The 17,262-nt window shown below is 41.6% G+C and overlaps 1 gene segment (V, D, J or C); it reads right to left on the bottom strand.

The window, feature by feature from the left end:
* Positions 1-7,501: 7,501 nt before the first annotated feature.
* LOC101408392 (T cell receptor beta variable 13-like) lies at positions 7,502-8,034 on the bottom strand. The segment is given in 2 exon segments: positions 7,502-7,851; positions 7,956-8,034. Coding segments are annotated over 2 exon segments (429 nt in total).
* Between the last annotated feature and the right edge of the window lie 9,228 nt (positions 8,035-17,262).

Raw genomic sequence — 17,262 nt, 5'->3', positions numbered from 1 at the left:
AACCCAAATGTCCATCAACTGATGAATGGATATACAAAAGGTGGTACACCCACACAATGGAATATTATTAAGCCATAAAAATGAATGAAGTACTGATACATGCTATAGCATGAATTGACCTTGAAAGCATTATGCTGAGTGAAATAAGCCAGACACAAAAGGAAGAATATTGTATGATTCCACATATATCAACTATCTAGAATAGTCAAATTCATACAGACAGAAAATAGATTAGAGGTTACCAGGGCCTAGTGGGGGAGAGGGAGGTGACTGGGGAGTTAGAATGGGTTCAGAGTTTCTGTCAGAAGTGATGAAAAAAGTTTTGGAAATACTGGTGATAGTTGCATAATATTGTGAATGTGCTTAATGCCGATGAATTATACATTTAAAAATGGTTTAAGTGAGAAATTTTGTTATATATATATATATATCACATATATATAACTGTAATTTTTTAAAAGTTAAAAAAAGATATTAACTGTATATATACATATAACAACTGTGTTCTCCATGATGGAATCTAAAGACAGTGAAAGGAACCTAGGTGATCTGAATATTTTGATAAATCATCCGAAGTGCTGTGTGTCAGAGTACCTCCCACAAAGGGTTTGCTGTTATAGCTGAAATTTTATCTATAGTGTAAGAGAGTGTCCACTAGTCTGTGTCTTTACTCAAATTTCAGACTGTCACTCTTGAAAATTTTCCATTCTGCTAAGTTTGAAGTCATAATTTATTGTCCAGTTTGCAACACTTTGATTCTAAGTCAGACTGAGAATCTATTCAGGTTTAGTGGTAATTGATATTGACTCTTCTGTGAACTACCTGGATAGGTATTACCATTTTTATTGGGTTGTTTTTTTCTTATTAAGTAATGAGAATGCTTTATTCATTCTAGATACTAACTCTATTAGACAAGGTCAGCTACACTACAGAAAACAAAACAATTAATCTTAAAATGTCAGAGATTTCACTCCATAAAGTTCCATTTCCCATGACCGCAAGCCTAGTGCGCAGGAATAGTTGTCTTCAATTGTTGTCTACCAAATAATGATCCAGTGAGTCAGGCTGCTTCCATACCGTAACCAGGCAATTTGCAACAGGTACCTTCCCAGTTCACCAAGACATAGAAAAGACAGTTGAAGGGAGCCTGTGCAGAAAAGAGTTTACATAACAGGCCAGAGACTGCCATGCTTAAAGAACCCTGTTTGCGAGATTGGCCTTTGGCTAGTAACCAGTTGCCTACACTGACATAAACATTTCCTAACTGAGAAAGATGGTTCATTGTGTCTAGACTGCTAGTGCAAACAACATAGTTTATGCTGAACCTGGATTTCCTTCCAGGAGACTAGATTTTTGGTAGGTGGTGGGCAGTGGGTGCCTGTGTGATCGAGTCCTGATAAAAACACAGGCACCAAGTCCCTAAGGGCTCCCATGGCAGAAACATGGCACCCATGTTGCTGCATTTCTGTTGCTGGGGGAAGCGTGAGCTCTGTGGGACCCTCCTAGGAGGAAAAGAGCATGAAGAAGCCTGAGAGTTGATTCCTCCAGACTCCTACTGTGTCTTTGTCCCTTATGATCTGCCATGAGTATTTACTGTGTCACTAATAAATCTTAGTCATGACTACAGCTATATGCCATACCCCATGAGTCCTTCTAGAGCATCTTCAATCATGGGAGGATACTGCAGACCCCCAACACAGTGTCACAGGGTACTTTTAAGGGCAAGGCTTAGAACTGGCTTACATAATTTTTCCCACATCCCATTGTTGGAACCTGGTCATAAGTTCCCAACCCTCCAACTGCAGGTGAGGCTGAGAATCACAGAGGAGCCATGGGGATTTGGTGAGCAGGAATGGTCTCTGTCACACTGATTCTTTATCATATGTCTGCATTCATCATGTCTTTTCCCCGTCCATGACTTACCTTTTCATTTATTTATGGTGTGTTTTGATATATAAGAGTTTAATTTAATGCAACTGAAATTTTAAATATTTAATTCTTGGTGGTTTGTGTTCTTTTGTGTCTCCACTAAAAAAAAAAAATCCTTCCTCAGATGAATGCCTAAAAATATTTTTCTTAATTTCTTCTAGTAAAATTTGTCTTACTTTTCTCAATTAAGAATAAGTAGGCCTGAAATATATTTTCATGTAAGAATAAAAAAGAGATCTAGAAATAAGAGAGAGTGACATATGTTTGCTAGAGAATAAATAGATCTATAAAAGGATCCCTAGGGTGGAAAAGAACATGGCACATATGAGGAACTAACTAAATGTAGAAGAGTGTGGCTGGAGCAGAGAGAGCCAGGGGAACTTGTGCAAGATGATGATGAAGAGACAGGTGGAGGGTGAACATTATAGGACCTTGTAAGTCTATTGTCTCAGAGAAGAAAGGCTTCCGGGAACAGAGACCATCTGAGTGAATGTACATGACTGTAAGTTGAGGATAGTAGAGGGTGGGAAAGGAGTAGATGAGGAAGTCACTAAAGCCCATAGGGGAGAGAAGAATGTGGGAGCTTCGAGATTATCAAGAGAATCTTCAAGTATCTCAACTAAAGATGCATTTCCTTTCTGCAAGCGAAAAAACTGAGACCTGCAGAAGACAGAACCAGCAAACCGAGGATGTTGGGGTGACCTCCGGTCAGATTGAGACTGGCGTAGGGATGGACTTCTGCACTGAGGGTCATATTGCCTGCTGCTGGAAGGCCCCCATGCTGGCAAGAGCTCTGTGACTCTTGTGGAGGTAGGGGCTTCCTGGAGTTTGGGCCAGGCCTCATGAGTACAGAGCAGCCTATGTGCAGAAAGGAGGTGGCCGCCCAGCGCTGTGGAGTAACTGCTGGAACAGAAGTACACAGACATCTGGGAGGGGGTAGCAGACTCCAGTGTGAGGGGGAAATCCTCTGTATTTCATCTCAAGATGCTGTACCCATTGGGGACTTCTCCTTTGTCAGTGCTACCAATGCCATTTGAATAATGGAGCAGGCTCAGCCCATGTCCCAGGTCTTGTCGATACCAGTACATACAGTGATGGTTCTGAGTCTGGTGACACATTAGAGTCACCCTCTTCCCTGTCCCTGTGATCTTGTATGGGCTCTGAGTGATTCCAGCACCAGCAGCCACGTGTCCTGTAACAGAGAGGGACAGAGCCTGATGTTGTCATCCCAAGAGAAATGCTTGCTTTAAGGTCTCGGGAATCCCAGAGAAGGAACCCTCCTGTGACCAGTACTCACCTGTCCACAGGAAACAAAGAGCCACACAGAAGCAGAGCCTGGTGCCCATTTCAGATCCAGGGCAGAATCTCACGTCTTTCAGCTCTGTTTTGTGAAAACAGAACTTTGGGTCTCGGTGACTCTGATGTCAGTGTCCTCAACAAATGCTTGGGCTGCAGAGCTAACCTGCCACACCCCTCTCCCACAGGATCAAATCAGTTATTTATACACATACACAACTGAATGTGTATTGGAATGGGAATAATTTGTAACTCTGTTTTTTGAAGAAATCTTATAAGTATGTACGTTTTTCCCCTGAGCTTTAGTAAGGAAATTTGTTCCTCTATGCATATTTTATTCCTATAATGATACAATTCCTTATTTGCATATCATTATAATTTTTCATAATATTTCTGTTGGCTAAGAAACATTCCCATGGGCGTCTTGGTACCATTGTGACTTCTCTGCTCAAAATTTGCCTCCAAATACCTTTTACTAGTTTTTCTCTTTGCCTAACTTCGGATAATTGGATGTCAGCCTACAGTGATCTTCTCATTTAAAAGAACTACCCTGAAGTCCAGAAATTTTTCAGTCTCAATGTCAGGGTCATTGGAATTTGAAGAATTTTTTTACATTGTGTCACAACTCACTGACCGGTGGGAGCCCTGCCATCTGTTCTCAGGTCTCTGTGCTCTCATGAGCAAGATTCCCCTCTTTGTTTCAGGTGAAGACACAGAGAACTGGACCAATTAAACCCCATTACTGTGCTTTCTGTGGAAAAGAGAGGAGGCTTGTTAGCGATATGGATTAAATAGTCCCAAAGGTGCACATGTCTGATGCCTCCAGGGTCACAGGGAAGTATTCTGTCTCCATTCAGAAGGTCTTGCACCCACCAAAAGGGAGAATATTGATTGAATCATAAATTTGCCATAGTGAAAAACTCACAGCTAGTTTATACCAGTGCATACAGTTATTTCATCTATAGGTCATATCTCAGTGTGAGGCTTCCCTATTTCTGTGACTGCATATCTTGATGTAGTCTTGATGGGTAATTCCTACAATCACACAACAGTAAGAAAGGATGAGAAATCAGAAATCAGAGAGGAGGAGGAGGCGGATGTAGCACCACATGGAAAGCCTCTCGACTGGGTCCTGGCAAACCCAGGAAGGGCTTTCCCACCTATGCCCAGGACTCACTTGGTTCCAGGAGACCAAGAGCCACACAGCAAAGGAGCCTATTGCCCATGGCAGTGTCAGTGCAAAAAAGCAGAGTTTTTCAGCTAGGACTTATATCCTTTGCGGTAGAGTCCTGGACTCACAGAGATCTAAGAATTGTCCTCACGACAAGGTCTGATCTATCCATAATGTTATTATTCTTAATAATATCTTAATTTCTTTAGGGAGAAAAGCACTTACCAGGAATATCTCTTTTTAAATTTATTTTTAAATCAATTATTAACTAATAAGTCACAAATTTGATGTTGCTGAAACTATACACATCATCTTGAAGATCTGTCTGAGACAGTCCCCACACGCGGTGAGTAGTGAATGGTAGATTGGCCAGAAAGTCAATGAAGAATAACTTCAGGCCTTCTCACTTGCACAGGAACTTTACAACTCTTCAAAACATTTTTCTAATCTCTTTTTCAAAGAGCATCCTAGATTTTTAAAAGACTTAGGCTCCACAAAACCTGGGTCTACTCTGCACCTGCATTCAATATGTGTTTGTTGAATGAATGAAGAAAGAAAGAAATGGTTTTCTGAGTCCAGGCAGACTCTACTTCTGTAAACATAACTCTATGTTATCTATGTTATTCATCTTTGACAATACAAAACGTTTTGAATGAATGGATGGCAATATGAATGAAAGAAAAATGGCGGTCTCTTCCAAAAGGAAGCATCTTCTGACAGTCATGTCATTCTCTCACTGTCATGGTTTAGGCTGCCCCTGCATGCAAAGGCTGAGACCAGGACTTAGGTTCAAGTAGTTTATTTGGGAAATGACCTCAGGAGGCAGGAGTAGGAGAGCAGGGAGAATGAAACAGAGAGGGTGAAAAGCAGGATGAAGGAGCAATATTGAAGTTGCGCTAGGGCGACTGATGGATTCCATTGGAACCTGCTGAGAAGCACGTGGAATGCCTTTGGAATTGTCTGCAGAATGCAGAGGTTGAATCTTTTCTCCCACCATGAGCATTAGCACCCTACAGCTCTGGCTGCCCTCCTGTACAGGCCAGGAGGACTCCTATGACATAGAGAAGGCTCTGCAGGAAAAGCAGAAGGATTCTCATCATGCATGTGAGCGGGGAGCCGTCAGCACAAGGTAAATGGACACAGCCTTGGATGTAACTGTCCCCTGCAGCTGAGGCTGAAATCAGAGGTGGGCCAAGGATGCGATGGAAGGCACTAGAGGCTCCTCTACAACATCTTTCTTCCAATGAAACTGTCCCTTCGTCTATCATATCTTTTGTGTGATCACCAATTGCTCTGAAGGCACAATTTCTGGAAGCACCACACTTTCTTGCACATGAGACTTAATATCAAACAGGAAGTGCTGTCATGGGTCACATTTTCATTTTCCCTTAAGAGGCAACTCTTTATAGTTAATTTCACATCATATATTATCAGCAGACTGTGTTTGTATTTCAGATGTTTTGTGTCCGGAACATAGATGAGTCAGGCAAATGTCATCCTCACCTGCCTTTGATCCCAGAATTGCACATAGTAAGCAATTGTGCTAGACCAGAGATTTGTCAGAGAGTTAATAGGGAACTATGATTTCTTGAGCCTATAATTTATATTAAGCAATGTTTTATTTGCTTGTGTAAATCTCTGCAAACACATTTTATTGGCATCATTTAACAAATGGGAAAACTCAGATAAATATTTTCCAAGTCACCAGCCCGAGGCAGGTCAGAATGTAAACAGACTGAGGTCTCTGAAGTCGGAGCTCTATCCTCTTCAGCGTGTAGCTGCCCAGGTGAGGAATGTTGTGCAAATGATGTGTGTCAGATCCAGGGTTTATAAAAGAGACTTCTGGGTCAGTGTTCCAATTCTGAAGACATCTCCCTCTACCCGAATGCAGGAGCGTGGGGTGATCAAAAGCTGGGGGGTGGGGTGGGGAGAGTCAGTGTGGCCTATGACCAAGTCCCAGATGTGATATTTGTCAGCTGTGTCTCCTTTATAAAATTATCCAAACTTTCTAACAACCAGCTTTTTCACCTGTAATGCAGATAAATTGTCCTACCTCATGTGGTTCTTAAGAAAATTTACTGAAATACTGTACTTAAGTATATGGCACAGAACAAATGAGAACTAACTAAGGGAATTTTCTGTAAGTTCACATACAAGGAGTAGAATTAAAGACATCTGTCTTCACTAATAAACTTGTACCTGCAGTCTATAAATGTCTACAAAATACATTTAATACCTATGACTCTCAGCTGTTTTATGCAGTTCCCAACCTGAGCAGAAGTAGCAATTTCAGATTTTCTGATCAAAAGTGGTGGACCTGAGAGCAAGTTGTAGTCTTCGGAGACCCTCCCTCCTCCAGACCTTGCAATGGTTTAGAAGCATGAATTCCCTGTATTAACTTCCATTCTGCTTGAAATTCCTAGAGGGCTTCTATTTCCTTGGCTGAATCCTCTGAGAGTCTGGAAATGCTCCTAGTCACTTAGCTCCTGTACTAGGGGGATGTCACGGCCCCACTCTACATGCAACTATGACTGGACAAACACATGTTCTCTGGCTTGAGGTTATATATCCTAGAATTGGGCAGGCAATAAGCTATAGCAACTACACACCATGATGGGTGACCTCCATGGCAAAGCTCAGCTGGTCTTGAAATGCCAGAGACAGCGCTCTGCTACATCTTATTGACCAAGGCCCAGGGAATGCTGTGGAATTTTAGAGGAACCTTGACTTTGGAGGCATGGAGATGTAGGCTTGACTCCTGCCTATGATATTTTAAATATGAAATATTTGGAAAGTCTTGGAGCTACAGCTTTCTATTTACAAAATGGTATACTGAGATCTCCTCAGCTATACAGTGGGCATACTAATGTCTATCTGCATTAAAACACACGAAGTTCACCTGCACTCTAGCACAGAGTAGAAACTCCTGCCATTTGCTAGAGATTGGAAAGTGATGGCAGAGATGTGAGAACACTCAGTGAATCTGGGGCCCGAATGTTCAGGAGTGCGCTGGCTGAGCTCAGAGGGCAGAGGTAGAGTGTTAGAAAAGAACTAGAAGCATCCCAGGAACTTGGCTAAGCCCCACCCTGCTCCCTGATGACATCCTTAGCTGGGACAGGAAGGTTTGAGTACAGAGAGCCAGTAACCCTGCAGGGCTGTGCCTGAGCTGCTGGCACAGAGGTACAAGGCTGAGTCTTCCAGCTCCAAGGAGCTCATGTCCAGCTCAGAGCTGTAGTCACTGAACTGCTGAGCTGAGAAGCGATCAGGGATGTTTCCTTTATCTCCCTGCTCTTTTTCATAATATTCAATGAGAAACTGCGGGCTCTGCCCAAGAGGCTGCTGAAACCAGCGAATACTCCTATGTCCAGAGCTGGGATAGCACTTCAGAACAGCCTTTCCCCTTCTGCCTTTGATTAGGTGTCTTGGGGACTGGATGACCCCAGCATCCACTGAACCTGTGGAGAAAAGAGACAGAAGCTGGGGACCTAGTACAGGAAGGAGTCTGATACTCCAGCAAGTCAAGGGTTCAAGGGACGTCCCACCTGAGTTAAGGACTCACCTGCCCCCAGCAGACAGAGGGCCACACAGCAGAGGACCTGGGTGCCCCTAGAGGACTCAGGCAGGACAAGACGGGGCATCTCCTACTCAGGCTCTGGCTTCTGGGATGGAGAGCAGATGTTTTGCTCCTCCCTTTTCTCCCTTTGGAGGGCTCGCCTGTGATGTCACTTCTGATGTCACTGTCCTTGTAGGCTCCTGCAGGCATCTTGCACCCCCTGGACAGGCTCAGCTGATCTAGGCCTTCCCCCCTCTGTCTAGCCACCTAGTGAGCAGGGGGAGCTGGCTGTGCTGAGCTAGGCTGGGCAGGGTCCATCCCCCCACATCTTCTCTAGTGTCCCCGGAGCAGGTGCTCCTTTCTCTCCACCTGGCTTGGATTATCCAGGCTGCCCCACTGAAGCCCCATCACACTCTCCACCAAATGTATGCTCTAAGAGAGGCCTTACTCCATGCAAGGTGAAGTTCCTGGCTCCCTGCTGTGACAAACACACCTGCATGTCAGTTCATGTGAGAAGACTGTGATCAACCCTTCATATGCCAGCACTAACTCTGATTTACCAAATAATCTCCCTGATGCAGGGACCAAGTGAAGACTGTCTCTCCCTTAACCCTCTCTCTCCCAGGAACTATCAATGGCTCACTCAGTGGATCCACAGCGCCCTCAAGTGGCCAGTTGTGCAGGAGCTCTAGTGACACTGCCCAAGCAGCTGGGTACCATGTACATTAGGCATCAAGATCCCCCAGAACACAGCACAGCTCTTGCTGATTTGATGCTTACTTATCTTAAGCTCACCCTTTGCATGTGGTAGTGAGGGAGGGATGAAGCAAACGTTTTTCCAAAAAGAAAATAAAAATTCTAAATCTCATCCATTAGTGTTCCAGGAAAGGGGATACTGGCCAGTGATTAGACGCCAGCTGCCCTGGGAAGGAGTTGGGACCTTGGGCAAAGTGATCTCTTGAACTAAAGGTAATTCCTGGAGACTGCTGAGGGTGGAGTTCTATCAACCAAAAATCTTCTAAGCATCTGGTGAAATCAGCCCATCAGTTCTGTGAAGACGGAACTGCCTACTTATATATCTTCCTTTTTTGAACACCCTGTTCAAATATTTTGCTCTTTTTTTTAATTGAATTACTTGTCTTTTTTATTATTGATTTACAGGAATTCTTTATACTATACACACACGCACTTTCTCAGATATTTATCTATGTATCTGTCTGTATTTTTTTAATATCTTTTGATGAATAGAATTTTTAGAACTTTGATAAAGAAGAATTTACTTTTTAAAGATTAGAACATTTTTTGTCCTCTGTAAGAAATCTTTACCTACTCCAAGGTCATAAAGAGGATTTGCTATGTTGTCTCTAGGAAGTTTTATAGTGTAGAAGTATTATAGATCATTGAGAATGCTGATCCATCTCATATTAATTTCTGTTCATTGCACTGGTCAACCTATTTTTTCTGTAAAGGGTCAGATAGTAGATATTTTCGGTTTTGTGCATGATGCAGTCTCTGTCCCAGCTACTCAACTCTGCCATCATAGTGCAAAAGCAGCCAGAGGCAATGCGTAAATGAATGGGGACGTCCGTGTTCCAATAAAACTTTATGGACAATACTGAAATCTGAATTTCACATAAATTTTATATGTCACAAAATACCATTCTATTTATTTTTTTCAACCCTTAAAAATGTGAAAACCACTGTTGGCTTCTGGGCGGTGTACAAACAGGCCGAGGCCCCATTTGGCCGGCGATCTTAGATTGCCCGCTCCTGGTTCATGGAGTGAGACGAGGATTGAGATCCATTATGTCTCCATGTGATATACAGTTTCTCTGGCACCATTTGTTGAGAAGACTATTTTTCCCCTCTTTGTGCTACTTTTAGTGTTTGATCCAGGGATTAAAATATGCCTTTTAACTTATCATCGTCTACCTGCAGAAATGTTCTATTAGCTGTAGGTTTTCCATTAAGGCCCTTTAATAAGGGGACAAATTTTCCAATTACTCCTAATTTGCTAAGAGTTTTTATCAGGAATGGATGTTGGATTTCATCAAACTTTTTTTGAGTATCTATAGGCATGATCATCTGATTTTCCTTTTTTTCAAGTGTTTGATGTGGTAAATTACATTGACAGATTTTAGAATGTTAAACCAACTGCACATTACTGAGATAAACTTCACTTGGTCATGACGCCTTATCCTTTTTAGATGTTGTTGGATTTGATATACTGGATTTTACAAGGATTATTAATTTGTATTCACAAGAGATATTAGTCTGTAGTTTTCTTTTCTTCTAATACCTGTGTCTGATTTGAGTCCATAGCAGTTCTGGCCTCAGGATGAGTAGGGGATTATGCCTATTCTTCAGTTTTCCCCCTAAGAACAGCTTTAGTGGTGTGTTACAAATTTTGATGTTATATTTTCATTTTATTCACTTTATAGTTTCCCTTTTGATGTGTTCTTTGCACCATGGGCTATTTAGAATATTATTATTTAATCCAAATATTTGGGATTTTTATAAAGATCTGTCTGTTGATTTCTAACTTAGTGCCTCTGTGGTCAGAGAACACACCTTGCACGCCTTGAATTCTTTTAAATGTATGGATAGATATTTTATGCCCAGAGTCTGTAGTCCATCCTGGGACCTGGTCAGTGCGCCCTGGAAGAGAACATGTATTCTGCTGCTGTTGGGTGAAGTCTTCCAAAAACGTCAATTAGGTCATGTTGGTTGGTAATGTTGTTCACGTCTCCTATATCCTTGTTAATTTCTTTTTTTTGTCAACTTATCAGTCAGTTACTGAGAGGTATTGAAATGTCAGACTCTCATTGTGGATTTGTCTATTTCTTCTTGCAGTTCTACTTGTTTTGCTTCTGTATTTGAAGCTCTGGTTTTAGACGCATAAATCTTTATGACTGCTATGTCCTCTTGACAGATTAGCCCTTTTATCATTAAGATATGACCTGCTTTATCCTAGATGATATTTTCTGCTCAGAAATTTACTTTGTCTGATATTAATATCGCTGCTCCAGCTTTCTTATGATTATTGTTAGCATGGACCATCCTTTCCATCCTTTTACCTTTTACAATCTGAGTCTTTCTAGTACATTTCTGGTAGGGAGCATATAGTTGTTTTTCCTTTCCTATTCAACATCACAATCTATACTTTTTAATTAGGGCAATTAAAATTAAAATTAAATTTATTACATTAAATTAAAATTAAAATTAGGCAATTATTGATCTGGTTACGTCTGTGTCTGTCATCTTGCTATTTGTTTTCTGTTAGTCCCATCTCTGCTTTGTTCGGTTTTCCTTCTTTTTATACTTTCTTCTGGATTAATTGAGCATTTGTATAATAATTAATTTTATCTTTTTTTTTGGCCTATTATCTGTGACTCTGTTGTGTCATTTTAGTCATGGCTCCAGGGTCTGTAGTTTACGTCTCTGCCTTCACACAGTCTACCTTTCAGTGATGATGTACTACTTCCTGTAGATTATGAAAACCTTACAGTGTGTGATATTTATCCATTTATCCCTCCCTGTCTTTCTGTTGTTGTCATACATTTTACTTTTACGTATATTATCAACCTCACACTATGTAAGAATTATTTTGATGCAAACAGCCAATTATCCTATAAAGAAATTTAAATGTAAAAAACTTACCTTTGGGCAGTTACACACAAGGCTACTTGAAGTGGTCCCACAGCTCAGTGATGCTCTTTTCTTTTCTTTCTGTGTTTCATTATGAATTGTTTATTATTACATCTTCCAGTACATTCATCTTTTCTTTTATAATGTGTAAGCCGCTGCTAATCTCATCCAATGTATTTTTCATCACAGAAATGTATTTTTATCTCTAGAAGTTTGATTTGGATCTTTTTATGTCTTCCCCATCTCTACTTAACTTTGAACATGTGGGATATAGTTAAAATAACTTCTTAATATCTTTGTCTGCCACTTTGTCATTTTGGGGTTTGTTTCTCTTCATTTATTTTATTTTTTTTTTTGTGAGGAAGAGCAGCCCTGAGCTAACATCCACGCCAATCTCCTCTTTTTGCTAAGGAAGACTGGCCCTGGTCTAATATTTGCGCCCACCTTCCTCCACTTTATGTGGGACGCTGCCACAGCATGGCCTGACAAGCGGTGCGTCTGTGCACGCCCGGGATACGAACCCGGGCTGCCAGCAGCAGAGCGCGCGCACTTAACCACTACACCACGGGGTCGGCCCCCCCATTCATTGATTTTTTTCTCCCCATTATGGATTATATTGTCCTGCTTCTTTGCATGCTGGTAATCCTTGATTAGATGCCAGACATTGTGTGTTTTACATTTTTGGTTTGCTAGACATGTTGTCATTCTTATTAACCTTCTTATTTTTGTTTTGTGATGCAGTTAAGTTACTTGGAAACAAAAAGTGAAAAATTACTAGCAGGCATTTTTCTTTTCTTGAAGAATTTGACAAGCTGATTCTAAAATATATGTGAAAAATACAAAGGATCAAGAACCCATAATAAAAAGGAACAAAACTTGAGGAATTAGACAAGAACTATTGTAAAGCTATAATAAATAAAACAGTGTGTTATTAGTGGAAGAACTGACAAAACAGACAATGAAACAGAATAGACAACCAAGAAAACAGACCCACACGTACACAATGACTGATTTATGACAAGAGTGATGGTATCGAATGGCAAGGAAAATATTATCCTTCAACACGTAGTATTAGGTCAGTTAGATAGCCATGTGGAAAAATATGACTTGATTCCTTCATCATTTCATATAAAAAGAATTAATTTCACTCACTTTACAGTTCTAAATGTGAAAGTTGTAAAATATAAATAATTTAGAAGGAAATGTAAGAAAAAGTGATTATTTTGAAGTAGCCAAAAACTTCCTAGATCCAAAATACAAAATGCATACCAAAAAGGGGGAACAATGGAATGACTGGATTAAGAATTTCTTTTTATCAAAAGGCATCATTAAAAGAGTGAAAAAGTAATCCACAGAGTGTGTGTGTGTGTACACGTGTGCATGCCAACTGACACTCTCATTTACCTCTGATGAGAGTGTAAATTTGTACAACTGCTTTGGAAACCTCAAAGATTTCTAAATGGTCAATATGACTATTATTCAGATCTTCTTTGAGTCAGTTCCCTTTAACACCTTCTTAAGTGGAGTTACATGTTATTAAACCCACCTAAATTTAAATTTATATTAAAAAGTAGACTAGATAAGAAGGGAATTAAACACAGAATGACTGCAGGATTGTCAAGAGAAATAAAAAAACAACATGAGGACATATTTAACGTGCAGTATTGTGGGTGACAATTGCTAGGATAATTGATTTCAATGTCAATTCCTACTAAGGATGCTCATTTATTTATTTCTAAGGCTGGTAGCTGCATTTGGCCTTACAGGATTCTGGATCAGCTAGCCCACACCTGGACATAGTGTGGTCTGAGTTAGGGACACTCAGTGATAGGAGTTTATTATAAATGTGCTGAAACTTCATAGTTTTACGAGAGAATATTTCACTATACCTGAGACTAAGCTCTGATAGTCGATCACAACTGTAGAATCTTGAACTGTATAAAGGAATTACAGAAATCCATAAGCCACGATTCTCACTACTCGACATTTTCCGTTCCAGTGTTTAGAATGGTATTCCCTGACCTCCTTCTGTCAGAACAGCGGATCCCAACACACTTGTTCCCCTTGATGAGGGAAGAGCAGGGCGACTCCTTTGTCAGGATTCTGGGAGCTGTGAGGAGAGGTGAGCACGTGAGGGTTTGTGAAGAGAAAGGAAGTGACTGTGCCATGCTGGGCTGAGCTGCTGGCACAGAGATACATGGCCGAGTCCCCCTACTCTGTGCGCTGGATCTTCAGAGTGGAGTAGGATCCTTCAGGCCTCTCAGCAGAGAACTGACCATTAGGCATCCCTGATGTGTCTGAATCAAAATCATCCTGAAAATAAGTTAGAAACTCCAGGCCCTGCCCCAGTGGCTGTCAGTACCAGTAAAGGTTGGTGTGTTCAGAAATAGGATCACACCTGAGAGCTACATCCTCTCCTCTCCCTGTGACCCTGTGCCTGGGGGACTGGGAGACTTCTGCCGCTGTGTGACCTGTGGAGACAGAATTTGGGAACAGAATGAGGAAAACAATTGTAATCGTCACACACTCACACACACACACACACACACACACAGACTGCAACTGCTTGGTTTTCTGAGGACTCGCCTGCCCCCAGGATATAGAGCGTCAAGAAGCAGATGAGCCTGGAGCCCATGGCAGGGTCAGGGCAGGAATGGGAGGTTCATCAGGTCAGGGGCCCTTGTGAGCATGAGCAGAGGAGGAGGGATGTCTCTTGTCTCCAAAGGGCACTTCCCATAGTGACATCACTGAGCCTCAGGATTACCTGACATTAATTAATTAACTACATCTAAGATGCCAGCAACTCTGAGATGCACCGTTCTATTATGTACCATTAGGAAAGAAAGAAAAAGTTACTGTCACTTATAATCAGAAATGATAAAAGGTGCAAACTTGTGAAGCACAGAATCAATGAAAAACGGTAATTCAAAGTAGATTCAAATACACACTGATTCTGTTAGGTTCCTCGGTTGTCACCCCTCACAGCTCCGGTATTGTGTTGCCTGGACCTCACGCTCCCTATCTGGCCAGTCTTCTCACTTCTGTCATTCTTGTAACATTGTCAGCTGGACATTTCCATCTGGATGTTTCAACAGCACTTCAAACTTGAGGTGTAAAATGCTGACTTGATCATCTTTCTTCTGAGCTGTCCTATTTCTGACCTGGATCCTGCCTTTGCCTGTCCTGTCCATGGTTTGGGCAGGAGTGGAATATGCAGGGAGTGGGATGGATGGGACCATTGTCATGTCCTTGTCCTGAGAGCAGTTTGAATTCACAATTCAGAGCCGTGAGGGATGAAATGGTGCCTCTGGCAGGTAGAGACCTAAGTTGGGATCTTCTATTCATTCTGGAAGTAAAAGGACAATTCCTGCTACTAACTCATTAATCTCCATACTGCTTTTCATCTTCAGCTCATCCTGGTGTCTCCTGTGTTTCTGAGTTACCTCTAAAATAAATAAATGTTCCAAAACCTTACCTTCAGAAAGAATCAGAACTGTTTTACCCTTAACATTCTGGGGGGAGTTAAACAATAATAATGGAGTGGGGAGGTTGAACTGATGCTTGGGGCTCCTAACAGGCTGCATTGTGAGTAATTTATTTCTCATTTTCATTCCCAGCATAACTTTCAAAGCCTCATTTGTGGCTCCCTTCATATGAGGAACAATAGTCACAATCCTTCCCAAAGAAGAGAAGATTCCTCCAACCTGATTATGCAGGAAAATGAACCCGTTTCTGGCCCCTGAGAGTCTGCTTGAACGCTGAATGATATATTACTGTGCCTCATTAAACAATTAACCTGTGGCTCCTTCAGCCTCACCATTTCTCTTCGTCACCAGCCTTCACAAAGAAAAGAAACAGTATGGATGTTAACTTCACCTTTGAAATAAATCATCCCACCTTCCAACCACTTAAAAAGCAAAAGTGATCAGAACCAGCTTGGATTTGAGTTAACACTGAGTTCCTCCACATTTCGCATGCATGAAGCAACCACTTAGTTGCCTCTCCCCCTCCCTCATTTTAACAATAGCTTCTCACAGAGCTCCCTTCCCTGGTTTAACCACATTCGTGTCTCTGCAGCATCTTGTGTTAGGAATAATTTTCTCAAAGCTCAGGTCTTCTGGGACCAGGTCACTGATCAACCCCTCTAGCACCTCTCCACTGCCAATGTTGTAATGCATTTACCTCCAGTGGTGTAGGATACCCGTGGACCCTCCCACCTCTGGTATCTCACCTGAAGACCAACAACACCAAATGGTTCTAAACCTCCCCTTCCTCAACCTCCAGTGACCTTGTGGCTCCTATATCCTCCCACACAGATGCAAAGAGACTGTCCTTTGAAATATGGCTGCACTATTTATTAGCTCTGAGACCCATGCCCAGCCCATTAACCCTTCTGAACTTCAGCCTCCTCATCTATAAAACAGAGTGAATACCCCTCAAAATGTTTTATGAGGACTAACAGGGGTACTGCATAGTCTGGTAGGTGTAATACACATCCATCCTCTCCTCCTTCCCTCTGGTCTCGTGTAAGGGAGTGAGCCTGGAGCTCTCAGACCTCTAGGACTGTGAGAGATGGAAGAACTGGACTCATCAACTAGGCGTTGGGTGGGAAGATTTGGGAGCACAAAGAGGCATCACTCACTTCAGGAAAGGTCTGGCAGCACCTAGGTCTTAGTCAGGAAAGGTATAATACAATAATGACAGAGCCTTAATGTACCTGTCTATCCGCTTTGTGCAATATGAGGCAGCTAATAGGAGCAAGTTAGATATATTTCTACCAATCTGAAAAAATAAAGTCCAATGTAGCTTAAGAGAAAAAAGTATACATGTGGCAGTTAATGCGTACAGGTGGCCCCACTTTTGTAGACGTATTTGGGTAGACAGGTTTGTATGAGCATAGAGAAGAGGGGTGGGAAGAAATATACCAAAGTGTTAATATTGGTGATTCAACATAGGTGGGATTGGATAGGGGTGTGTTTGGAGAGGGGAGACGAGTATTAAACATTTAACATTTCCTTTATACACTGCTGAATTTTTTTAAATTATAAAACGTAGCTTCACCACATGAGAGAGTTCAATTCAGACACTTGATCCAGTTACGGAACTTATGGTATCTCAATGGGAAATGTTCAAAAAGGCACTGGTCATGGAGCACATTATAAATTCCCATTTCCTGGAATAAGCCAAGTATAAAAGACCACAAGCTCCTGGTGGCCATGGCGGGCCCCTGACTGGGGAGGTGGGTGAACAGTGAGGTTGACACATTGGACGTTGACTTCAGTTTGTCCTGACTATGAATTAACATGGCTTAAACCTCTGAAAGACTGATCACCATGAGGGAGTGGAGGTTCTGACCCCTCCTTCTAGAACAAGCTTTGAAGAATCCCCTATTTGAAAAGGAAGGTAAATTAGCGCCAGCTAGTGCCTGCATTTCCAAACTCAATAAAAATAAGTTACGTCTTTTACATTTTCACAGGCTCTAGAAACACTCATCTTTTATTTCTAACTCAAGTAGCAGAATTATTACAACGTTAAATGTGCTGTTATTCCAGTGTTCATCAGCAGGTCACAGCTTTCTCAAATATAGTTTTCACAAATGAATGGGACAAGATGCTATCCCTGGGGAAGATGTTCTAATTCTAGTCTTTTTAAGGTTGGATTTTTT

This window comes from Ceratotherium simum, chromosome 1, assembly GCF_057802395.1.
Source record: "Ceratotherium simum simum isolate JZ-2026a chromosome 1, ASM5780239v1, whole genome shotgun sequence".
In the NCBI taxonomy this organism is placed as follows: Eukaryota; Metazoa; Chordata; class Mammalia; order Perissodactyla; family Rhinocerotidae; genus Ceratotherium; species Ceratotherium simum.
The sequence above is the reverse complement of the archived record's forward strand: the minus strand, read 5'-3'. Positions and strand labels throughout refer to the sequence as shown.